Here is a 23,505-nt window from a genome sequence, read left to right as displayed (position 1 = left end):
AAGTCTGGTGCCTTTAAAACAGAAGTCCAGAGCACTGACCAATCAGAACAGGCACTGGTAGTGAACAACCTGTGCTGCCCTGCAGGCTGCATCTCAGCCCTGATACCAGGGTTTACCACAAGCTTGATATTAGTGTTATCAATATTACAGAAGCTGTTATCATTAATGTAGCAGAAGGGCAAAGGGGGCCCAAATAGGAGATAGGTTAACCCCCTGGGAACAACAAAAAGAACCTCCCAGAATGAGTGAAAGCGTGAGCCATCTGCTGAGAGCAAACATTTTCAGAGACTGTAGATATTAGCTTGGGAGATGTGGATCCCAGTCCCATCAGGAAACCAGTCTTTAACTGCAGTGGAGAGGCCAGAGCTGCATGAAGTACACAGACGTTCACTGCATGAAGAAAGACTGGGTCCAGCAGGGAGGGCCCAAGGGCTAAGAATTGAGCGTGGGGACAAACACGGACTCTGGGAGAGAAGAGCTGCCTCTGGGACACCTGTCCTCAGTGGTGGGCCCGGTCTCGCCATGACCTGGACAAACAGCTTGCCTAGGCCACTGGGCACTCAGCTGGCACGGGTGGTATTCCCACCACTGGATAATTTGTCCCCGTGGGGGCTATTACTGAGAATTCTATCATGACACCTCAGTCCTGTGTGACAGTTGGCTCTGGTTCCTCTGATACAAGTAAGTTTTTTTGGCCAGCAGAGCAGAGGACAGACTTTGGGTGACAGTGTCCCCTTTAAGGTGCCACCTTCCCCCCAGTCTTGTGACATCTGGCCAGGAAATGGGAGGGAGGGTCAAAGGTCAGAGGCAGACTTTCTTCTGAACAAATTTTATGTAACATGCTAGATGGGATTCAAACACTGAGAGTAAACAGGTCTCCCAAATGAAATCAGTGTTTCAGAGTCCAGAGTGAGCCATCAGGAGCACCTGCCCTTGGGTCAAATCAGGTTTTCCAACAACTGAAACATACAAATGATGACTATGGATCAAAGGGGGTGTTTTCAATCAAAATGAAACAATGGAAATAAACAGGGGTGTGGGCCGCCTAGTGATCAGAATTCCCAGAAAGCTCTTTATTCCTTTTTCAGAGCATTTATCTCAGTCAGGGTGGGGCGAGGGTCAGATTGAGACTGCCTCCCTATCAGAGCCCAAGGCTTTTATCTGGCCCACTGCCTGCTGGAGAGTCCAACAATGTCTGTTGTATTAATGGACGATTGATCATAATAGTAAACATTTATTCTGTGCTTACCAAGTGCCAGAGGCAGGGCTGGGCACTCTATGAAGATGACCTCATTCACTTCCTTTTGAAACAGTCTGTTAGGAAGGAAACACACTAGCCCCACTGTACAGATGAGAAACTGAGGCTCAGAGGGGTTAAGTCATCTGACCAAGATCACACAGTAGTAAGGGCAAAGATTTGGGCTCAGAGCTGTTGGACATCAAAGCTGAGGTGGGAAAATGATGCGCAGAGTCGGGGAGGCTTCTCCAGTCATTGCCTCGTGGGGAGACATGGTTTGTGAGTTTAATTCCATTTCAACCAGCCCCAAGGGCCACTCACCGTTTTGTCTTGTTTTATGTTGCCTATGCCAAAAAATGCTTTACTGAGGAGTGCTCAAAAGGCCCATTTAAAGTGTGTAATTCAGTGGTTTCAGTATATTCACAGATACGGATAATCATCACCACTGTCAATTTTAGAACATTTTCATCACCACAAAGGGAACTTGGTACCCTTTCCTAACACCCTCTTATTCTCCCATTCCGCTCAGCCCCAAGCAGCCACTCATGTACTTTCTGTCTTTATAGATTTGCCTCTTCTGGACATTTCGTCTGGACAGGATCATACAGTTTGTAGTCTTTTGTGACTGGCTTCCTTCATTTACTGTTTTCAAGGCTCATCCATGTTGTAGCAGGTATCAGAACCTCATTCTTTTTACGGCTGAATAATATTCCCTCGTATAGGCCACATTTTGTTTATTCATTTTTCCCTTTTGGATGGCTTCCACCTTTGGGCTAATGTGAATAGTGCTGCTATGAACATTAATGTGCAAGTTTTTGTGTGGATATATTTTTTCTCTTGAGTGTACATTTAGGAGTGGAATGGCTGAGTCATACGATAACTCTATGGTTAACATTTTGTGGAACTGCTGAATTGTTTTACGTTCCCAGCAGCAGTGAATGAGGGTTTTGATTTCACCACATCCTCACCAACACTTGCTATTTTCTGTCTTTTTTTTTTTTTAACTTAAGCCATCTTAATGGATGCGAAGTACTACCTCATTGTGGGTTTTTGTTTTTAATTAATTTGTTTATTTCTTGGCTGCGTTGGGTCTTCGTTGGCTGGCTTTCTCTAGTTGCAGCGAGCGGGGGCTACCCGTTGTTGCAGTGTGCGGGCTTCTCATTGTGGTGGCTTCTCTTGTTGCGGAGCACAGGCTCTAAGCACACGGGCTTCAGTAGTTGTGGCACATGGGCTCAGTAGTTGTGGCGCATGGGCTTAGTTGCTCCATGACATGTGGGATCTTCCTGGACCAGGGCTCGAACCCATGTCCCCTGCATTGGTAGGTGGATTCTTAACCACTGTACCACCAGGAAAGCCCCTCATTGTGGTTTTGATTTGCATTCTCCTAATGACTAGTGATGTTGAGCATCTTTTCATATCTTCTCTGGAAAAATGTTCAAATCTTTTGCCCATTTTTTTCGAGCTTTTAAACCTTTTCTTTATTGATCCCCAAGCCTTATATTTAGTCTTTCTGCCCATTTTTAAGTTGTCCTTTTTACCGTTGAGGTGTAAGAGCTCTTTATACATTCTTCTTTCTTTTTTAAAAAATTTATTTAGGGCTTAGCTGCTCCGTGGCGTGTGGGATCTTCCCAGACCAGGACTCGAACCCGTGTCCCCTGCATTGGCGGGCGGATTCTTAGCCACTGCACCACCAGGGAAGTCCTTCTTTATACATTCTTTTTTTTTTATAATTTATTTATTGTTTCTGGCTGCGTTGGGTCTTTGTTGCTGCTTCGTTGCTTTTCTCTCGTTGCAGCGAGCGGGGGCTACTCTTCATCGCAGTGCACGGGCTTCTCACTGTGGTGGCTTCTCTTGTTGCGGAGCACGGGCTCTAGGCACGCAGGCTTCAGTAGTTGTGGCAAGCGGGCTCAGTAGTTGTGGCTCGAGGGCGCTAGAGCACAGGCTCAGTAGTTGTGGCACACGGGCTTAGTTGCTCCGCGGCATGTGGGATCTTCCAGGACCAGGGCTTGAATCCGTGTCCCCTGCATTGGCAGGCGGATTCTTAACCACTGCACCACCAGGGAAGCCCTCTTTATACATTCTTGATACAAGTAAGTCCCTTAAATATGATTTGCAAATATTTTCTTCCATTCTGTGGGTTGTCTTTTCACTTTCTTGATGGGGTGGTCCTTAGATGCACAAAAGTATTTTATTTTGATGAAGTACAATTTACGTATTTTTCTTTTGTTGCTTGTGCTTTTGGTGTCCTATCTAAAAAACCATTGACTAAGCCAAGGTCCCAAAGGTTTATCCTTATGTTTACTTCTAGGAGTTTTCAGAGCTGACTTCTGAATGTTCTTGGGGCAACCCCCTGAGCAGACCCCAAGCTACCCTGGCTGCAACCCTCCACAAAACCCCCACTCTAATCCCGAAGAGTCTGCTTACATTTCAGCCTTTCCCCTCCAAGGTTTCATATGGGGTGGCCAACTGTGGACAGGCATCCAGTGAGGTGTTGGGGACAGCTTGAAGGTTTAGGATGCAGGCTGGTGAGAGAGGAGGTGGCTAGTGTCAGACTCTGGGCACCAGGCCCTGGGACCAAGGTTCCAGGCTGAGAAAGCATCTGCTGGGGCCAACCGACCAACCTACCTTGGCAGCTGGGTGGGTCCTTCCAGGAGGGGCTGGGCCCACTGCTGTCCATCTCCACCCTCCCTACTCCTTCCATTGCTAGGAGCTGGGCCAGCAGGTCCACTCTAGAAAAGAAGCGTGTAGAAAGTGACTCCACCACACTTGGCTTTCCTTATTTCTATTTACACTGATTGTCTGGCGGCCCTCTCACGGATTTATGATCAGAGGCTGGTGACCCATCACGGTTGCAGGACTTTAGGACCTAGGAGATCCTTCTGGGAAACCCAGGTGTGGGAGGCCAGCTCTATTGCTCCGGCTGGGGTAGATGGCTGGGTGGATGGGTGTGGACACAGAGAGGGGCACCAGGGCCAGGAAAGAGCAGCTCAGATGTCCCGGGCCCGCCAATACCCGCCCCGCTGGGCGCCCAGCACTTCTTTGGAAAGCCCGCCGTCAGCCCGCCCCGCGCGCCCAGCTGGTGGATTGGGCCGGAACCGCGGGCGGGGCGGGGCCAGCGCGGCCCGATTTGGGGCGGTGCGTGCAGCTGTGTGAGCCGACGCAGCGCGGCTCCGCCCCGAGCATCCCGAGCCGACCCGACTGCGCCCGGCAGAGCCGCAGGGTGAGTGTCATGGCCGCTTCCGAGCAGCGCCAGCCCGGGGAGCTGCTGGCCAAGGCCCGGAGAGCCTTCCTGGAGGAGTTCGGGGCCGAGCCCGAGCTGGCCGTGTCGGCCCCGGGCCGCGTCAACCTCATCGGGGAGCACACGGACTACAACCAGGGCCTGGTGCTGCCCATGGTGAGGGGCTGCGGGGGAGGCGCCATCTCCCCGCTTGCACCGTTGGGCGGGTCGCTCCGAACTTTTACTCCAGCCGAGTGTGGGGGACGAGCACGTGGGAGAGACCCTAGGACGGGGCGTTTCACACGTTGGAAGGGAGGAAACGGGGAATCCGCGAGGAAGTAGGCTATGGACCGCTGATCCTCGCCATCTCCTTGGGAGCCACCTCAGATTGTGGGGGGATGCGGAACGCGGCCCAACTGTAAACCGAGGCGAAGTAGCCCTAAGCCTCCTGGTCCGGCCCGTTCAGTTCGCAGAGGAGGGAATGGAGGCACAGAGAGGGCTAGTGATCTGCTCAAGGTCACACAGCTGAGGTGGAGCTGCCTTAGCCTGGGGCCATGTCCATCCCACTGTGCATCTTCCAAAATGGGAAGGCGTCAGAAAGAGCTCGTCTGATTCTGTTTTCCTACTGACCCACAGCCAGGAGCCCACGCTTAGGGCAGAGTCCAGGTCTGCACTCCCGCTGCACTGGCCCTGCCCCTGAAGACCTATGGGGTGGGACCCAAGCCCCCCAAGGCCAGATGGACATGCAGGCTCTTCCCTGAGACACTCCCCATTCCCTTCATGTTGAGCCTGGAGGTCACCTCCTTGTCTGTCCCTGGCCCCTTGGTAGTGGAAGTTTTGCATACTATTTGTTTCTTCTGCCAGGCGCTGGAGCTTGGGACGGTGCTGGTGGGCAGCCCCCGGGCAGATGGGCTTATCTCCCTCCTTACCACCTCTGAGGATGCCGACGAGCCCCGCCGGCTGCAGTTTCCCCTGCCCACAACCCAGCGGCCCCTGGAGCCTGGGGCCCCCCACTGGGCCAACTACGTCAAGGGAGTGATTCAGCACTACCCAGGTATGGGGCCCAGGCCTGGGTCAAATTCCTGTCTCTCAGCTGCGAGGCTCATTAGCTCATCTAATCCACTGTGGGGTAGGCATGCAGCGTGGAGCATCCCCATTGTACAGGTGAGGAGACTGATGCCCGCAGAGGTTCTAGAACCATCCCTGGGTTGCCCATGACATGATTGGAGGAGCCAGGGTTCAAACCCCAGCCCGTTGGTCTCCAGAGCCCTAAACCAGGAGAACTAGGAGTCTGTGTCCCAGAAACCTCAGGGTAGGAGGATGGAGGGCGGTGGACCCCTTGGCCCAACAGGTTGGTGGCCTCTGACAATTGAGACACAGTTCCCCAGGAGCAGCTGCCAGGCAGTTGCCTCCTTTATACCAGGATACATGCCCTTCTTGTGCTCATCCTCCCAGATGGCCCGTCTTACCGTCATCTATTCTTTCTCCTGCAGCTGCCCCCCTCCCTGGCTTCAGTGCAGTGGTGGTCAGCTCAGTGCCCCTGGGGGGTGGGCTGTCCAGCTCAGCATCCCTGGAAGTGGCCACGTATACCTTCCTGCAGCAGCTCTGCCCAGGTACCTCCTAGACCCCAGCTCCCAACGCAGCCCTCCTTCCCTGAGGTCTTGTGATCAGAGCTTCCTACCCCAATTGTGGCTTTGGGGGAGTGGGTGGGGAATCTCCCTGGAGTATCACTGGACACACTGGGGGCTGCTCCCACCCCTAGTGCCCCCTCCTGGGCCCCAGCCTTCCCACCTTGCCCTGTGCTGCAGACTCGGGGACAGTAGCCGCCCGGGCCCGGGTGTGTCAGCGGGCTGAGCACAGCTTTGCAGGGGTGCCCTGTGGCATCATGGACCAGCTCATCGCACTGCTGGGGCAGAAAGGCCACGCGTTGCTCATTGACTGCAGGTCAGGGGCTCCCCTTGTCCCCTCCCACCTCGTAGGAGAGCTCCTGGATGAAACATGCGCGGCAAACAGACACTTGGCCTTGTCATCTTCCTGGCTCCATCTCCATCCCAGGTCCCTGGAGACAAGCCTGGTGCCGTTGTTGGATCCCAAGCTGGCTGTGCTCATCACCAACTCCAACGTCCGCCACTCATTGGGCTCCAGCGAGTATCCCCTGCGGCGGCGCCAGTGTGAAGAAGTGGCCCGGGCGCTGGGCAAGGAGAGCCTTCGTGAGGTGCAGCTGGAGGAGCTGGAGGGTGAGAGCTGGCTGGGTGCACTGTGTCCTGGAGATGGCTGGGCACCCTGGGGTGAGGGGGGCTTCCGGGCTCTCGTTGTGGCTTTGACCTGGATGTACGTCCCCTCACCTCCAGGGACCTCTGCCAAGCTCTGCCCACTCCCCCAGCACTGCTGACTTAGGACTGCTTGAAATCTCCATATTGCTTTTTCTAATGTGAGGATTAAGTATCCACCATGGAAAATACAGAAAAGTACAAAGAAGAGGACTTTCCTGGTGGTGCAGTGGTTAAGAATCTGCCTGCCAATGCAGGGGACACGGGTTCGAGCCCTGGTCCGGGAAGATCCCACATGCCGCAGAGCAGCTAAGCCCGTGAGCCACAACTACTGAGCCTGCGCTCTAGAGCCCATGTGCCACAACTACTGAAGCCTGAGTGCCCAGAGCCCGTGCTCCGCAACAAGAGAAGCCACCATGAGGAGCCCGCACACCACAACGAAGAGTAGCCCCTGCTCGCCACAACTAGAGAAAGCCCGTGTGCAGCAATGAAGACCCAACGCAGCCAAAAAAAAAAAAAAGTACAAAGAAGAAAATAACAAGCTATAAGATCACTACCCAGAGATAGCCACTATTAGCATTTTAGTATATTTCCTTCCAGTGTTTTTCTACATCTGTATCTTTTTTTAAATTAATTAATTAAAATTTTTTTTTTCTTTTCGGCTGCATTTTTTTTTTTTTTTTTTTTTTGCAGTATGCAGGCCTCTCACTGTTGTGGCCTCTCCCGTAGCGGAGCAACAGGCTCCGGACGCGCAGGCTCAGCGGCCATGGCTCACGGGCACAGCCGCTCCGCCGCATGTGGGATTTTCCCGGACCGGGGCACGAACCTGTGTCCCCTGCATCGGCAGGCAGACTCTCAACCACTGTGCCACCAGGGAAGTCCTGCATTGGGTCTTCGTTGCTGTGCATGGGCTTCAGTAGTTGTGGCGAGCGGGAGCTACTCTTCGTTGTGGTGTGCGTACTTCTCATTGCGGTGGCTTATCTTGTGGAGCACGGGCTCTAGGTGTGCAGGCTTCAGTAGCTGTGGCACGTGGACTTCAGTAGTTGTGGCTCGCAGGCTCTAGAGCGCAGGCTCAGTAGTTGTGGCGCACGGACTTAGTTGCTCCGCGGCATGTGGGATCTTCCCGGACCAGGGCTCGAACCCGTGTCCCTTGCATTGGCAGGCAGATTCTTAACCACTGTACCACCAGGGAAGTCCCAGTTTTAAAATTTTTAATTGAAATATCCCTGACTTACAATGTTATGTTAGTTTCAACATCTGGATTCTCAAGGTTTAGTATATGCAGTGTTGCCACCTGCCCTTTTTTTTTTTTTGCTTAACATTATCTCAGAGCCCTTCTCTATGTCATGAAAGGCCTGTCATCAGCATGGCTTTTTAAAGCTACATAGCATTTCAGCATCTAGGTGCACTGTAATTTACTTAACCATTTTCTGGTGATCACACCTAACACCGTGATGGATTTTTTTAATATATAAATTTATTTATTTTTGGCTGCGTTGGGTCTTCGTTGCTGCACACAGGCTTTCTCTAGTTGTGATGAGCGGGGGCTACTCTTTGTTGTGGTGTGCGTACTTCTCATTGCAGTGGCTTCGTGTTGTGGAGCACGGGCTCTAGGTGCGTGGGCTTCAGTAGTTGTGGCGTGCAGGCTCAGTAATGGTGGCTTGCGGGCTCTAGAGCACAGGCTCAGTAGTTGTGACGCATGGGCTTAGTTGCTCCACGGCATGTGGGATCTTCCTGGAACAGGGCTCAAACCCTTGTCCCCTGCATTGGCAGGTGGATTCTTAACCACTGCGCCACCAGGGAAGTCCCTGTGATGGGTTGATTTTTTTGTTTGTTTGTTTGTTTTTATTTTTGGCTGCATTGGGTCTTCGTTGCTGCACGCAGGTTTTCTCCAGTTGTGGTGAGCGGGGGCTACTCTTCATTGTGGTGCTCGGGCTTCTCACTGCGGTGGCGTCTCTTGTTGTGGAGCACAGGATCTAGGTACACGGGCTTCAGTAGTTGTGGCTCGCGGGCTCTAGAGCGCAGGCTCAGTAATTGTGGTGCGTGGGCTTAGTTGCTCCGCGGCATGTGGGATCTTCCAGGACCAGGGCTCGAACCTGTGTCCCCTGCATTGGCAGGCGGACTCTCAACCACTGCGCAACCAGGGAAGCCCCTGGACGCCTCTGCTTTTGACTTCCCCTTTTCTGTTATTTCCTCACCCTTGTCACTGCTGTCTGAAACTTCAGGACACTGAGTCATCCCTGCCCGCCTTTCCTTCCTCCCCAGAACCGGCCTCTCTTGGTCTCTGACTGTTTTAACAGCTGCCATCTCCCGGCGCTGGCTTCTCCCAGCAGGGCCCTCTGCGCAAGGCAGTCACTTTCGTCAACTAGAGCTCAGCTCCATGCCTCCCCTGCTCCCAAAACCTCTCTGGCGCCCAGAGTCAAGTTGTAAAGTCCTAAGCGCTCGGGGCTGCCGTTAGCGACTCAGCTTGCTCTGCCAGCTTCAGCGTTAGCCAGTGGGACAGCTTGCTGGTTCCCTGGGGTGCCCCGGGCAGACCTGGTCTGTATCCCAACTCCGGAGCCCTGGCCCTCGGAGGCTTCCCTGTTAACTCCAGCAAAAACACCAGCAGGACTTTTCCTTCCTGTTCTGTCTTGGCCTCTTGAAGGCAGCACTGTGTCCCACGCACCATGGAAGCACTGAGTCTGGGGCTCAAACTGCTGTTTATTGAGCCCCCACTGTGTGCCAGGCGCCCTGCTGGGGGCACTCCATGTGTCTGCTCAGCCTCCCCTGCGCGCCAAATGAGGCGGTTGTCCCCTTTTCTAGTCGAGGAGGGGAGGCTCTGAAACCTTGGTCACCAACCCGAGGTTCTACCCACAGCTTGGTCAGAACCAGATCTCAGACTGGAGATGCCCCGGCCCCCCCCCAGCCAGCGCCCTGGAGCCATCGTGCCCCTCCTCCACGTCCACAGGGGCCCAGAGGCGGTGGATGGTGGGTCTGCTGACTCCTTTTCCGCCCCAGCTGGCAGGGAGCTGATGAGCGGGGAGGCCTTCCGGCGGGCGCGGCACGTGGTGGGCGAGATCCAGCGCACAGCCCAGGCAGCAGCCGCCCTGAGCCGCGGCGACTACAGAGCCTTCGGCCGCCTCATGGTGGAGAGTCACAACTCGCTCAGGTGAGATCCCCGGGTGCCCAGCACCTCCTGGTCACAGGCTGTCCCCTGTGCCGGATGGGGCTGGTTCAAGGCCTCCCGCCTCCCCCCGTGTCCTCTCTGCAGGGATGACTACGAGGTGAGCTGCCCCGAGCTGGATCAGCTGGTGGAGGCTGCGCTCTCTGCGCCCGGGGTTTATGGCAGCCGCATGACAGGCGGTGGCTTTGGTGGCTGCACGGTGACCCTGCTGGAGGCCTCTGCCGCTTCCCTAGTGATGCAGCACATCCAGGTGGGTAGGTGCCAGAGACTGGGGGGAGCGGGAGAGATGGGTTCCTAGGGCCGTGCTGTGCTCAGACCCCACCCCACCCGTCCCTCCTACAGGGGCAGTACAGCGGGACCGCCACCTTCTACCTTTCCCAGGCGGCCGACGGCGCCCAGGTGCTGTGCCTGTGAGGCCCTCCCAGGCTGGCCCACGGCAGGCCTGCCCTCCAACCTGGGTGCTCAATAAACTTGTATTACCTCTGGCTCTGATACCTGCCTGTCTCCAGAGGTGGATGTGTGCTTGGGCATCAGAGAAAGGTGTGTATAAGAACTGCTCCCCTGCTCTGGGCAGGCCCCAGAAACATGGACAGGGCAGAGCTCAGCGGTAGCAAAATCTTTTATTAAGTGCAGAACAAAGCTGGGACCTTGTCATGCTGGTCCTAGCTCTTTGGTTACAAATGGGCTTGGGCCCAGGGTAGGAGGGCAGCCGAAGGGCCTTCCGGGACCACTTCGTGCCTCCCAGAGGACACCTACCCCCTGTTCTGTGGCCAGAGGCACCGGCCCTGCGATCAGCATGCGAGTGGGCTGCTCGCCAGGGGTCCAGGGATGGAGTAGCTGAGGCAGCGCCAGGGAGAGGAGGTGGGGGGTCGGGGGCTCAGGTCTGAAAGAACTGTTGGTCCATGTGGGTGCCGAGGGTTCCACCGGTGGTCAGTGTCCGGCTCACAAACTCCTGTGTCACGTGCCGGGTGAGGGAGCCATGGGCTTCCAAGTGCTGGGACCCCAGGGTCAATCCGTCTGTAGGGGAAGAGGTGTTGAAGGGTCTACCTGGGTCCCCAACCCCCTTTCCTCTGTTGGCGCTGTGCTCCTCCGGGAGAGCCAGGAGCCCCCGCCGGGCAACTCACCCAGTAGGACGGGCTCAGTGGTGCTGGAGTGGGTGGTGGTGATGCTGTACTCTCCTGGCATTGGGTACTGGAAGAGCCCCGAGTGGCTGCCCAGCTGTGGGAAGGGGCCTGGAGTGGGCAGAGGGGCCAGTCAGAGGGTGGTGCCAGGAGAAGGTGTCGCCAGAGAAGGGGTGAAACAGCCTCTACCTCCAGCCTGGGACTCGATGGTGATGATGCCTTCACGCTCCGGCCCGAAACCTTGGGTGGTCTTGGCCTGCACCTTGAACTTGTAGGGCACGTTCTCGCTGAGGCCTGGCACCGTCAGCCGGCTCTCGGGGCTGTCACCGTCCACCAGGAACGTGGTGGCTGGCTCTGGGCAGGGAAGATGCCTTTAGCCTCGGTGGCTCCCCCTCCACCCTTCCCCTGGTCCCCCTGACCCTGGGGCGGGCAGCACCTCCTCCGTGGGCCATCTCACAAGTCACCAGGTAGCCGAGGATGTCGCCATCAGGCCTGCGCGGCCGCTCCCAGCTCAGCTGCAGAGAGTCTGGGCTCAGGGCGGTGAACACCAGTGGGCCCGGGGCGCTGGGCGTGCTCAAAGTGAAGGCAGAGCCTGCGGACAGCAGAGGAAGGGTGTCGGTGGGTTTGTGGGTACAAGATGGGGGGACCACTGTCAGGGTGGGGGGGTAACTCACCCGGTAGGGGGCAGAGAGGGCTCTGTGGGTGCACCTGTGACTCGATAGTGATGACACCCTCGCGCTCTGGGCCCCAGCCTTCCTGGCTCTGGGCCCGCACGCGGAACACGTAGGAGTGGTTGGGCAGGAGGTCTTCCAGCACCACCGAAGTCTGGCTGGGGTTGGGGATGTTAAGCTGATGCAGGTCACCTGGGTGGGGATGGAGGCAGGTAGCAGAGCAGCAGCATTCCTCATTCCTATCCCCAGCCTGATCCCACCCCTTCCCTAGGCTACTGTCAAGACCTAGCCACCACCCACCCAGCATTAGCTGTGGCTTGGGTACAGGTGGGGTCAGCCTTGTATAGTATGGTTCGTTGTACGCTATACAAGGAATGAGTGGAACCTGAAATCCCATCTGTGTATGTTGGCCGTTTATGGGCCCAGGGCATGCTGCCGCGAGTGTGTCTGCCCACGGAAGTACCACTTCCCGACTCCTGAAAAGACATCTCATAGGCCAGCAGAGGCCCTGGGTCCCTAGGCCGGTGAGGCCTTGTTAGGTAAAACCTAGCAGTGGGAATGATTTGGAGAGAGGCCTAGGGAGGTGGATGAGGACTCATCAGAAGAGGCAGTGGGAGTCTTAGAAGAGCGAGACTCTCTCGGAAAGGTGGGTGGTGGGGGGAGCATTAGTGTTCAAGGGACTTGGGTGGATTCCTGACAGTCGGGTGTCCCCGCGTGTCAGCCCGACAGCAGCCGTGCCTCACCGCCATTCAGCAGCTGGTACTCCACGCTGTAGCCCTGCAGCGCCCGCGCACACTGCGGCTCCTGCCAGCTTACTTTCAGAGACGTGGGTCCCAGGGCTGAGAACACCAGGCGGGTGGGGGTGTTGGGCACACCTGCAGCCAAGCGGGAGCCTGGAGACAGGAGGCCACAGTCAGCCGGTGTCGGGGGTGTCTGGGCAGGAGTCCTAGTTCTAGCCCTGACCGCCCTCGGCTCTGGCGCCTGCATGGACCGCCGGCCAGGTGGCCCACTCACCCTGCAACACCCTGTCCAGGCCACTCAGCACCTCCTGAATGTCCTGTGCAGGACGTGGGTGCGGGCCCTGCCTGTGCCGAGAAGGGGTGAGCTCGTGAGTCAGCCGGCCCCCACCCTCCTCAGCTGGCCTGGCCCCTCTCCTGCCCCAGCCCAGCACCCCCAGAGGACAGAAGCTGCGTTAGGCACCAGCGCTGATGTGGATGGAATGGAGGGTAAGGCGGCGCGGGCAGCGGCGGCGGTGGGTGGATGGGTGACAGATGGTGCAGGACAGCTGTGGAGGCACAGGATGGCCACCCCTATACTACCTGGGCCCCAAGAGGGTGCTGCTGGCTGCCCAGCCAGGATTATAGAGTCTCTGGAGTCCCCGGAGTGGGGGACCCCCTTCATCTGAGCCCGACTCCAGGACCCCAGGGCCCAGGACAGCGGAAGCCTGCTCCTCCCGTGTTCCCAGATGGGAGGGAGGCCTAGGGCAGGACAAAACAAGAGTGAGAGGACAGGAAGTGTGCACGTCAGAGGATGGGCAGGAGGGGGACGGCAGGCCAGCAGCCCGAGCCTCCAGGAGCTGGAAGAGAGGAAGGATTAGGGGAGAGCAGGGGAGGTGGCGGGCACTCACTCTGGGAGGAGAGGGAGGTGAGGGTTGAGTAGTCCCTGGGCAGCGTGGACGAGTGCGAGTGTTCCGGGCGGGTCAGCGAGTGGTAGTCCCGCGAGAGGGTGGAGGATGTGCTCAGCACGCGGTGGGGCAGGTGTGGGCTCAGGTGGGTGCTGTAGGCGGCGTTGCTCACAGCCATCCTGTGCAGGGAGTTGGCACTGCCCGGGAAGGCAAAGTCCATCCGCCCGTTCACCAGGTGCTCTGTGGGGTAGAGCAGGGTCACCGGACCGGCCCGCACCAGACCTGGAGCCCCTCGGGGCAGGCTGCGGCCCTGGGAATTCCCTGGATTACCTACCCTCTGGGGGCCCTTGGCATAAAAACAACCTGCTTCCCTTGGCCCGCCAGGGACAGAGGTCCTTGGAGGAGTACAAGGGCCCCCTAGGCGTCTGCAACTCAGGTCCTGTGGCCCGGCAGGACGCCCCTATGGATGGCCGCTGACCTCAGCCGGGGACTCACTGCCCCTGCGGTTGGCCCTGCCCTGGGGAGAGCCCAAACGCCTGCCCTTGGGTCCCCTGAGGCCTCTGAGGGGTCTCCTTGGGCACCAGGGCCTGCCCTGGACACAACAGACTTGGAAGGTTGGGGGCAGTCTAGCTTTGGAGAGAGCCCCAGCGCCTGCCCTGGGGTCCCTTGGCTCTGGGGTGGCAGCCGGGCAGCCTGGCCGCGGTGGGCTCTGGCTGGAGCCCAGAGGCAGCAAACCAGTGAGCCTAGGTGGGTGCGGGTGAGGGCAGGCCGGTCACCTCCCTCCCCGCTGGCACCCCGCGCGCCCCCATCGGCGGCGCCGTCGTCCAGGGGCCCGCGGGGCGGCTCGGCGGTGTCGGAGGAGCGCCGGCTGCTGGCCGACAGGCGCGGAATGAGCTCCGGGGGCAGCCGCCATGTGACGCGCCGCAGGTCCAGCTCCTCCCCCAGCAGGGGCTCGAACTTCCAGCCGCTGCCGCCTTGGGAACAACGAAGGGCCGCATTGGCACCGCCGGGGGGCGCGGGCGGCTGCGCAGAGGGGCTGGGGGAGGAGGCGGGCGGCGCTGTGACGTGAGCCCGTCCTCTGGCTCTCTGGGATCCGGGTGTGTGCCGGGGAGCCCGGTGGCCAGTGAGGCCCTCGCCCGAGAGGTGGAAGAGGGCGGCCCGGGCTGCAGCTGGCGAGGGGAGACCCCTGGACTAGAGCCTGGGCTCTGCCACCAGCTGTGAGGACTCCCTGCTCTGAGCCTCAGTTTCCCATCTGGATAACGGAGGGAGTGAGCTCTCCCCTGCCGGCCTCCCAGGGGCAGTTCCAGCAGCCGGTGTGCGTCACAGGCAGCCAAGTGTAGTGCAGCTGCGCTGGGGCACCTGCTGCGTACCAGCTGCTCTTTACTTCAGACCCTCAAAACTCTCAAGACCCTTGGGCTTGGGTTCCTTAAACCCAGGCTTGACACCATGGAGGCCTGGTATAGGCAAGGATGGAAGAAAATACAAATCCTGAAGGATTTTCACTAATGGTAGTGTGTGATCGGCATCTCATTTCAGATCAGAAAACAGGCACAGAGAGGGTGATTCATCTGAATTCCTGCAGTGGAGCCAGAGCTAAAACTGAGTCCCCAAGAGTCCCAGTCGAGGGCTCTTTGCGTCACACTGTACAGGGCCAGTGTGGGGAGACACTGCTTTGTGGGCCCCAGAGCCCGGCCTGCCTCCTCCCACATAGCCCTGTCCCTGGGAGGTGGCCTGATTCCATGGCACTGCTGGTGAGCCCTCCAGTCTCAAAACTGTGTTTCCAGTCCCATGTGCACGAGCCTGTGTGCATGTGCCCCAAGCACATGGCTTTCTGCCTGTCCTCACAGACGTGCACACTATTCACTGGGGCCACGTCGGCTCTATCCCCCCTGTACCCAGAGCCAGTGTGGTGCCTGCCAAACCGTCGGCTTTGCAGATGCTCGCCTGGGGCTGAGAGGGGACTTCTGGTGTGACCGTCGTGCCCAGTGCTCACTGGCCCCTTGGCTCTCTCTGGACACCAGTGATGGCCCCACCCTCTACCCAGGACCCCCACCTTCCTCGCAGGCGTCCCAGGCCCACTCACCAGTGTCCTCAGAGACGCTCGGCCTCTGGCTGCCCGTCGGGGAGCGGAGCACGTCATCGCTGTACATGAGGAAGCTTTCGTAGTCTTCCCCACTCTGGGCGTCCACGATGGGGATGTCCGGGATGATGGGGACTGCAGGGCGGGAGCGGGTGAGCCAGGGCCCCAGCCTCGGCCTCCTGCCCGCCCCTGTCTGCCCTGTGCCTCCCACCCGCCACTCACTGGACATGGGCCGCTTGGGCTGGGTGGCCAGGTTGATGATGGCCTCCCGCTCAGGCCCCCAGCCTGCGCCGTTGCGAGCCTTGACCGTGTAGCGGTACGGCTGGGACTCCCGCAGGTTCTCGATGAGCAGCGTCCGCTTCTTGGGGCTGTCCACCAGCACCTTCTTCATGGGCCCGATGGGTCCTGGAACAGGGAGAGTGCTTCAGAGGGGTCACCAGCTTCTGGCCTGGTGCATCCCTGCCTCTGGTGCACCAGGACTGTTGCACAGCCCCTGAACTGCACCCAGGAGTTTGGGGAACGAGTCAGGGAGCGAGCAACTGTTGAAACCCAGCTGCGTGCCAAGCCCTGAGAACCTGGGTGTGACTGGCTTAGAGAAGCCTCCACGCGGCTCATCGCCAGGTTAAGTGGCAGAGACAGACTAGACTCAAGTCGGCCCCACTGTCACCTCTACCAATTGGTAAAGGGTCCTGCGTCCATGTGCGTCTGCGTGACGCTGGCTCCAGAGGCTTGGGCGCCCTCAGCACCTGTGCCTCCCTGTCCACAACCAAACCCCAAATGCACGGCTGCCCTGGTCACCTGGGCAGGGACGGGAGGAGAGAGGCAGGCCTGAACCTGCACCTGAGGACAGGCCGAGGCGTGTGAGAGCTAAGGGCGAGAGCAGAGGGGAAGCAGCTCTCCTCCACCACACCTAGAAGGGTGGACGCAAGCCCTGGGAGAGAGAAGGAAGAGACCCCAGGCTGCTCTAAGCAAGGTACGGTGCCTAGGCCCCCATGTGACAAGATGGGGCCCTCTATGTTGGAAGACGTCTGGGAGACCAGAAAATGTCCCAGTTCCCCAGGGGTCCAAAGGAGGGCTCTGGAAAAACAACACCTGCTAAGCTTCATGCTGTTTGTTTGCCCACCGCGTGGCCTGCGGGACCTTAATTCCCGAACCAGGGATCGAACTCGTGCCCCCTGCAGTGGAAGCATGGATTCTTAACCACTGGACCACCAGGGAAGTCCCTTGATGCTGTTTGGTAAGTAAACAGCTGTGCTCCAAGAATTGGCTGACGTTGGGCTGTCAGCCGGGGGAGGTCTCTAACCGCCCTCTCTCATCTCTGTCCACCAGGGGTAGAAGGGAAGGGGGCCACCCCAAAGTCGCTGATGCCCTCGGGCCTGCCTCGCACGTTCGTGACACAGCGGAGGCCTCAGCAGGCTAAGGCCGTGGGCTGAAACCATCAGTCATTCCTGGGATTAAAGGCTGGGTCGGAAAACACTTCCTGACAGTGGTCCATGGGTGGACCAGGTGTTGTAAACTCAGAATGAGCCAAGGATGTGATGCAGCTGCTGACAAGGCTGTGCTTGGTCAGCCAGGCTAGTAAAGGGCAAGGAGCCTGAGACCCAGAGCAATCCTGCTGCCCTCGGCCCTGTTGGGCCACCCTGGCGGTGGTAAGCCTGACTCAGCTCTCCATCCCTGAGATGGGCCAAACGGAGGTGAGAGCGCAAGGAGAAGGGCCCTGCACCAGGCGAGAGGTGGGACCAAGTTCCCTCAAATAGTTTCTCATCCTGACAGCTGGCAGGGGTGGTCCCTCCCCTTTCCAGGACTGGGAGAAAAATAACAGTTCTGCCAGGTGCTTTGCCTAGGGCTGCCAGATACAATATTGCATGAAATGTACTAGAAGAATTGTCTGTTTGAAGCTCAGGGCGTCCTCTGCTTTTATTTGCTAAATCTGTCGACTCTACTCTGGCCCTAAGAGAACCGCGTAGAATTGAGCCATTCTAGTTACCTGCGTGGGCAGGCAGCCCTGGACCTGTGACCCCACTGCACATATATAATCTCAGGCCCTCCATCCCTACCCGCCCTGGGAGCTTCTGGGCCTGGCTTTGGAATGCAACTCAGCCCAAACCTGACCACAGACCTAACGATGCCCCAGGCAGTCAGACATATGGGCTCATCCACTGCCCGGGACGCTGTGACCTCCTCCCACTCTTTGCCCCCTCCCTGGGGGCAGAAGGAGAGGTCCAGATCCTTACGGCTGTCCTCGTTGACCAGGCCATAGCAGACCTCATAGGCTGTGATCTCGCCATTGGTCTCGGCCGGCTCAGCCCAGCTCAGCTGGGTCACGGTGGAGGAGACGACATTGAAGGCCAGACGCCCCGGCTCGCTGGGAGCTGGAGGGGGAGGGGATGCAGGAAGAGAGCTGTCAGCCGCAGAGAGGGGGCAGAGTTCTAGGGGGTCGGGGGACAGGGCTGGGCACGCTGGCATCAGGGTAGCTGGGGGGCAGACAGGTGGATGGACAGAAAGGCGAGGCCTCACCTTCCGGGTGAGTGCGACAGGACACCAGGGAGCTGTAGGGGCCCTCGCCCTGCGCCCCGTAGGCGCACACCTTCATCTCGTAGTCGCAGTACGGGTACAGGTTGGTGAGCTCCACCGAGGGCATCTTGCTGTCGAGGAGGTGGGCTTCGGACTCAGAGTCCCCCTGGATCCAATACTTCACCTGCTCCCGGGGCGGGGCTGGTCAGTGGGGAGCAGCTGGCAGAGCTGATCGTCCCTCCACTGAGCCCTGCCCTTGTTTTACCCCCTTTGCGCACAGACAGGACCGAGTGACCTGCCAGGTTCACACAGCAGGGCTGGGGCAGGGCAGAGGTGTTTCTGGGGTGGTGGGGCCACAGTCCAGGAACTTGCCTCTCCCCCGGGGCACAGATGGGGGTTCCCCCGTCCACTGAGGCCAAGCATGCCCTCTCCTCTCCCTCAAGGGCCCTCTGCCCCCCGGTGGCCCACCTCCCCGCTATGTGCCCAGCCTCCCCCATCCACCACCCTCATTGCCCCCCACCTTACCCGGTACCCTGTTGGCTTGCCAGGAGGGGGCAGCCAGTTGAAGTGGATCTTCCGGGACCCGGTGGCCTTGGCATTGGGGTTCTGTGGGGCACCCAGGTCACCCCGGGGGAGTAGGGGTGATGATAGGGTCTGGCCCATTAAGTTCCCGTCCAGTTCATCTGTAGTGGGTCAAACCAGGGCAGGGCAGCCAGCTGAGACACCCCGCTTTTGAGGGGGGCAGGAACCCACCGTCGCCACCAGGGGGCGCCAGAAGCCCAGTTAAAACATCAACGCTCCTTCCCTGCACCCCCCTCAACTGAGACCTGCCAAAGGGGGTCTCTAGAGGGCTGGTGCCCCCATTAGTAAAGCACAGGGCATCCTGCCAAACTTGGGGGTGCCCAGGAGGGTCTCTGGAGGGATGAGAAGGAGGAACGAGTTTGCTCTCTCCCTTTGGCAGCCAAGGGTATGTCCCACGTGAGACAATCTGGCTCCTCCCAACGCCCTCCATCACTCCTGGACCCCAAGACTCCGCCTCCTGCCCCATCTTCTCGGCAAGCCTCCTCTCTGGGTGGGCTCACAGACCCCACTATACAGTTCTCAGGACCCATAAGAACTGTTTCACCCCTTCTGGAAACACCTGCATTTTAGCTAGAATTAAGGCCGAAGTCAAAGGGCTAAGGCCCTTAGTGGTGGGATTCACAGCCAGCAGCAGGCCGGTGGCCACATGACCCCAGCCTCTCTGATTGAGAGTAGGGTTGCCAGATAAAGGCAGGATATCTAGTTAAATTGGAATTTTAGATAAACAACAAACACTTTTTTCGGATAAGTACATCCCAAATAGTGCATGGGACATACTTATACTACAAATGTGGTTGTTACTTACCTGAGATTCAACTTTAACTGAGCGTCCTGTATTTTTACTTGCTAAGACTGTCAAGAAGTCCCCAGCCCTGCTTAAGCTGACTCCAGACTCTGCCTACCTTGGTCCCCAATGATAACAGTGGCAGACTGGGGCTGGCCCAGGCGAGCCCCAAACTTGGGGTTGCTGAGTTGGATGTAGAAGCGGCGAGTCTGGCAGCCCCGCAGGAGGGAGTCCATCTCCTGCAGTTCCAGGAGCTTCACCTGCAGCTCCTTCCAGGTCTCCCCAGGTTGGAATAGCAGTTCGCCTTCTGTGGGGATGTAGTCCTGGGAGTGGGAAGGGGTCAGGGTCAGACCAGGCCTAGGAGAATGAGTAACGGCCACACACCCCACCCCAACCTCACAGATAATGCAGAGACCCTCACACACAGACTGTCCCACGTGGACACGGAATGGCTTATGTTTCTACAACACCTCTTGCACGTCAAGCGCATTACAAATATTAGCTTGTTTACTCCTCAGGGCAGTGTGAGGTAGAGATATTATTGTCCCCATTTTACAAATGAGGAAACTGAGGCACGCAGAGGTGAAGAAACTCGCCCAAGTTCACACAGGTAGTTGTGGTTGCTTGGTTCACCAGCATTTGAACCAAGGCACAGAGACAGGGATGCAGATGTGGAGGGTCCCATACAGGCAGGCACTCAGCCGGGGGAGCTGAGATTTGCAGGCCCCAGACAGGGAGGGAGGAACTGTTCCCCGCACTGGGGCTCCGAAGTCTGGATCCCACAGCCCCCAGGCCCTGCCTCCCGGGTGGGGTGCTTCCAACATCTCCAGCTTTTTTTTTTTTTTCCCCAATGCCCCCGAGCTTTCCTGAGCTCCCGTCACATGACGCCACTAGGTGGCACTGCAAACTAACATTCAATTCCAGGCACTGCTAGCCAGCCGCGCTGTGCAGAGAGGGACAAACTCAAACGCTACAAAAACCCAGAAAGAAAAGCAGGAGTTGCCTGCAAGACAACTGACCTCGGGGGGGATGCTTCAAAAATGTCCAGGTGACAAAAGACAAAGCCGGGGAATTATTCTAGATTAAAGGAGACTAAAGACACATGACAACAAAATGCAATGTCATACCCCTGATTGGTTCCTGGATTGGGGGGAAAAAGCTATAGAGGACATTACTGGGACATGTGAACATGGGGGGATCCGAATATGGACTAATTAGTAGTTATGAGGACAATGTGACATTTCTTAAGTTAGGTAATTCTGTCGTAGTCATGTAGAGTGCCCTTGTTCTTAGCAGGCGCCTGCGGAAGGGTTTAGGGTCTATGTGATGTCTACAACTTACCTTGAATGGTTTAGCCAACAAAAGTAAACCAAACACACTCTCTCTCCCTTTCTCTCTACAGTTATAGAGCTATAAATACGTATACATATATATATATATACATACATACACACACACGCATGTATACATCTATATAGAAAGAGAGAAAGAAAGCAAGGTCAATCTACGTAAAGAGTAAATGGGTGCTAATTTTGTTGGTCTTTCCATCTTCCTGTAGGCTGAAACTTTTCAAAACAAAAAGTTGAAAAATAAAATGTTTTTAAAAATAGTTCAGGGGCTTCCCTGGTGGCGCAGTGGTTGAGAGTCCGCCTGCCGATGCAGGGGACACGGGTTTGTGCCCCGGTCCGGGAGGATCCCACGTGCCGCTAGGCCCGTGAGCCATGGCCGCTGAGCCTGCGCATCCGGAGCCTGTGCTCCGCGATGGGAGAGGCCACAGCGGTGAGAGGCCCGCGTACCACACACACAAAAAAAGTTCAATCCCAAAGGATCTTTGTAGAAGCATAACAGGATAGCCAGAATCTCTATAATATTCAGTGAAAAGTTCTGGGCATCCAAATTCCTCTTTGGAGATTTTATGGGGAGCACTGGAGCAGTAACGAGAACTGTTCCTACCGATAAAAAGAATAGCGTGTGTGTCGGGATCATGTGAGTGCACACCTGCTCCCATGATTGCCAAGTGGGCTGGGCCTGTGGGCCAGTGAGACTAGACTTTATTACGTTTTGAGTGAAGTTTTGATGTGAATATTTTTAGTTTTAAAATGTTGGTAATAAGTATAAACTGGATAACTAATAAGAACCTACTGTATAGCACAGGGAACTCTACTCAATACTCTGTAATGACCTATATGGGAAAAGAATCTAAAAAAGAGTGGATGTATGTACAGGTATAACTGATTCACTTTGCTGTACAGCAGAAACTAACACAGCATTGTAAATCAACTAGACTCCAATAAAAATTAGTTTAAAAAAACGTTGGTAATAGGGAATTTTCTGACGGTCCAGTGGTTAGGACTCTGAACTTTCACTGCCATGGGCCCGGGTTCGGGTTCGATCCCTGGGTTGGGGAACTAAGATTCCACAAGCCATACGGCATGGCCAAAAAAAAAAACAAAACAAAAAAAACATAAAATGTTGGTAATAAATTTACAAAAACAAACAGACCTGTACGCCAATCCAAGCACACCCACCACCTGGACTGGGCAGTTCCCGGAGACTGGGGCCCAGTGATAAAGGGGACACTGCCCTGCCACACGGCCCTCCCTGCCCTGAAGGGCTGCTCCTGTGGCACGGCCCAGAGACGGCCTGCCCGGCAATGACAGCCCAGGGACATGGGGTCTGTGATTCCACGTCAAGAAGCCCAGAGTCCCTGGACAGGGGCAGATGGAGGTGTCTATTTCTCTGTGGAGAGTTCGGCTGTCCTGATGGATCCTGGGATGTTGGGAGGGGGACATGGATGGTCTGGACATGATGAGACCTTACTCAGGGCGTCACTGGCACTTTTGGTGCCGGTGCAGGGTGGCCGGGCAGATGGACATGTCCTTGGGAGGCCAGCCAGCGGCACCACCAGCATCCAGACTCAGGCAGCCCCCATGTCCTGCTCGCACCGGGCCCTTGGGATGTGCCCTTGACTCCGTGATGCAGACTCACCCGGTTGCCCTGCGCTGTGTTGTCCTGCGTGCAGTAGGAGACCTGGGACTTGCCGTTGTCCAGGATACGCCGGATGACGGGGATGCGGGCCACGTGCTCCCCGCGGCTAACCAAGTACTCGGGCTGCTCAAAGGACACGATCCCGCTGGCTGCAAGGAGCCAGGCACCGGTCAGGGGCCTTGGCCACAGTCCCTTCTCAGCCCCCGCCCTCCCTCTGGCCCAGCCCGGCCCAGACTCCAGGAGTTTGCTTGTCACCCCTCTCTGGGGAAGGGCAGAGGAAGGGGCTGGAAAAGTCTTCCAGGAAAAGTTGACAAGGCTGGAACAGTGTCCAACTAACATCTTGGAAGGGTCAGGGCAGAGAAAGGAGGCCGGGCAGGGGCAAGACCAGACATGAGAGCTGAGACTGAGAGCTGAGGCAGAGTAGGCCTAAGTCCTGGACCCCCCCTTCTTGGGGTCCTGGAGCAGGTGGGGAGGAGGGGTCAGGGACCAGAACAGACCCTCCGGGCGCCGGAAAGATGGTTATCAACAATTCCAGGTTCCCCGAGGAACCAGCAGGGAAGGCACCGTGGGTGACAGTGGTGTGACGCCTTGCTCACCCCTCTAGATAGGCTTGGGCAGAGGGAGGCCCCAGTCCCCTTCCTGCTCTGATGCCCTGCCATCCTAGGGGGGCCCTATTCAGTCTCCCAAGTTCAAAGGCCATAGGGGAAGAACAAGGAGAGAGGGATGTGCAATGGCTCCAGGAGGACGTAGCACCCTCTGGTGATTATAAGAGAAGCTCCCACACTGAGTGCTTACTACCAGGCACTGTGCAGAGACGTACAGCCACACACTCCTCACAAGAGCCTGATACCCATTTTACAGATGGAGAAACCAAGGCTCAGACGTTAAATCACTTGCCTAGGCCACATGGCCAGGCCCCACTTCCACTTGGATTGGGGAGGAACAAGGGACCCCAGAGCCTCCCTTTTGGCCCCCCTGTTCCCCCCACCCTGACCGACCTTGCTCCTTGATGATGGTGATGTTGACCAGGCGGCGGCCGAGGGTGGCAGTGCCCGCGGGCACGTCGATGGCCTCCACCAGCAGCTGCTTCTCGTCATCGTCCTCAGGCCGGATGAAGAGAGGCACCCGCACGTCCACCAGCTCCACACCCTCCTGGAACTCCACCATGCCCCGGGCGTCTGGGCAGGCGGTGGGGAGACGTCAGATGGGGGTCAGGGGGCCGCACAGGGGTGGGAGGTGAGAGGGAGGGGCACA

At 57.3% G+C, this 23,505-nt stretch overlaps 2 protein-coding genes across 3 annotated transcripts in view; one reads left to right on the top strand and one right to left on the bottom strand.

Moving 5' to 3' along the window:
• Window positions 1-4,371: 4,371 nt before the first annotated feature.
• On the top strand, window positions 4,372-10,498 carry GALK1 (galactokinase 1; the record flags this gene model as incomplete). 2 transcript variants are annotated; one of them, XM_082861186.1, is made up of 8 exons in its annotated part: window positions 4,372-4,631; window positions 5,319-5,508; window positions 5,948-6,067; window positions 6,263-6,398; window positions 6,510-6,691; window positions 9,722-9,872; window positions 9,975-10,141; window positions 10,230-10,498. In XM_082861186.1, the coding sequence occupies exons 1-8, from the start codon at window positions 4,467-4,469 to the stop codon at window positions 10,496-10,498; spliced, it is 1,380 nt and encodes a 459-aa protein (XP_082717312.1). In that variant the 5' UTR covers window positions 4,372-4,466. The 2 variants fall into 2 exon arrangements, with proteins under 2 accessions (XP_082717312.1, XP_082717313.1); XM_082861187.1 differs by having other exon boundaries at window positions 4,441-4,631; window positions 9,975-10,137; window positions 10,230-10,374.
• The window catches only part of ITGB4 (integrin subunit beta 4), a 30,695-nt gene continuing 17,678 nt past the window's right edge, over window positions 10,489-23,505 (bottom strand). The window contains exons 25-40 of the mRNA XM_082861185.1: window positions 23,246-23,429; window positions 22,252-22,396; window positions 19,382-19,586; window positions 18,423-18,580; window positions 17,901-18,081; window positions 17,618-17,755; window positions 15,606-15,788; window positions 15,383-15,518; window positions 14,098-14,270; window positions 13,307-13,585; window positions 12,423-12,572; window positions 11,683-11,871; window positions 11,445-11,600; window positions 11,198-11,362; window positions 11,012-11,119; window positions 10,489-10,904 (exon numbers count right to left, since the gene is read on the bottom strand). Coding sequence (XP_082717311.1) covers window positions 10,765-10,904; window positions 11,012-11,119; window positions 11,198-11,362; window positions 11,445-11,600; window positions 11,683-11,871; window positions 12,423-12,572; window positions 13,307-13,585; window positions 14,098-14,270; window positions 15,383-15,518; window positions 15,606-15,788; window positions 17,618-17,755; window positions 17,901-18,081; window positions 18,423-18,580; window positions 19,382-19,586; window positions 22,252-22,396; window positions 23,246-23,429 — 2,690 coding nt within the window. The 3' untranslated portion in view covers window positions 10,489-10,764. The remainder of the gene's footprint in view (window positions 10,905-11,011; window positions 11,120-11,197; window positions 11,363-11,444; window positions 11,601-11,682; window positions 11,872-12,422; window positions 12,573-13,306; window positions 13,586-14,097; window positions 14,271-15,382; window positions 15,519-15,605; window positions 15,789-17,617; window positions 17,756-17,900; window positions 18,082-18,422; window positions 18,581-19,381; window positions 19,587-22,251; window positions 22,397-23,245; window positions 23,430-23,505) is intronic.

The sequence above is a fragment of the Leucopleurus acutus genome, assembly GCF_964270905.1.
Source record: "Leucopleurus acutus genome assembly, chromosome: 19".
Taxonomy (NCBI): Eukaryota; Metazoa; Chordata; class Mammalia; order Artiodactyla; family Delphinidae; genus Leucopleurus; species Leucopleurus acutus.
The sequence above is the reverse complement of the archived record's forward strand: the minus strand, read 5'-3'. Positions and strand labels throughout refer to the sequence as shown.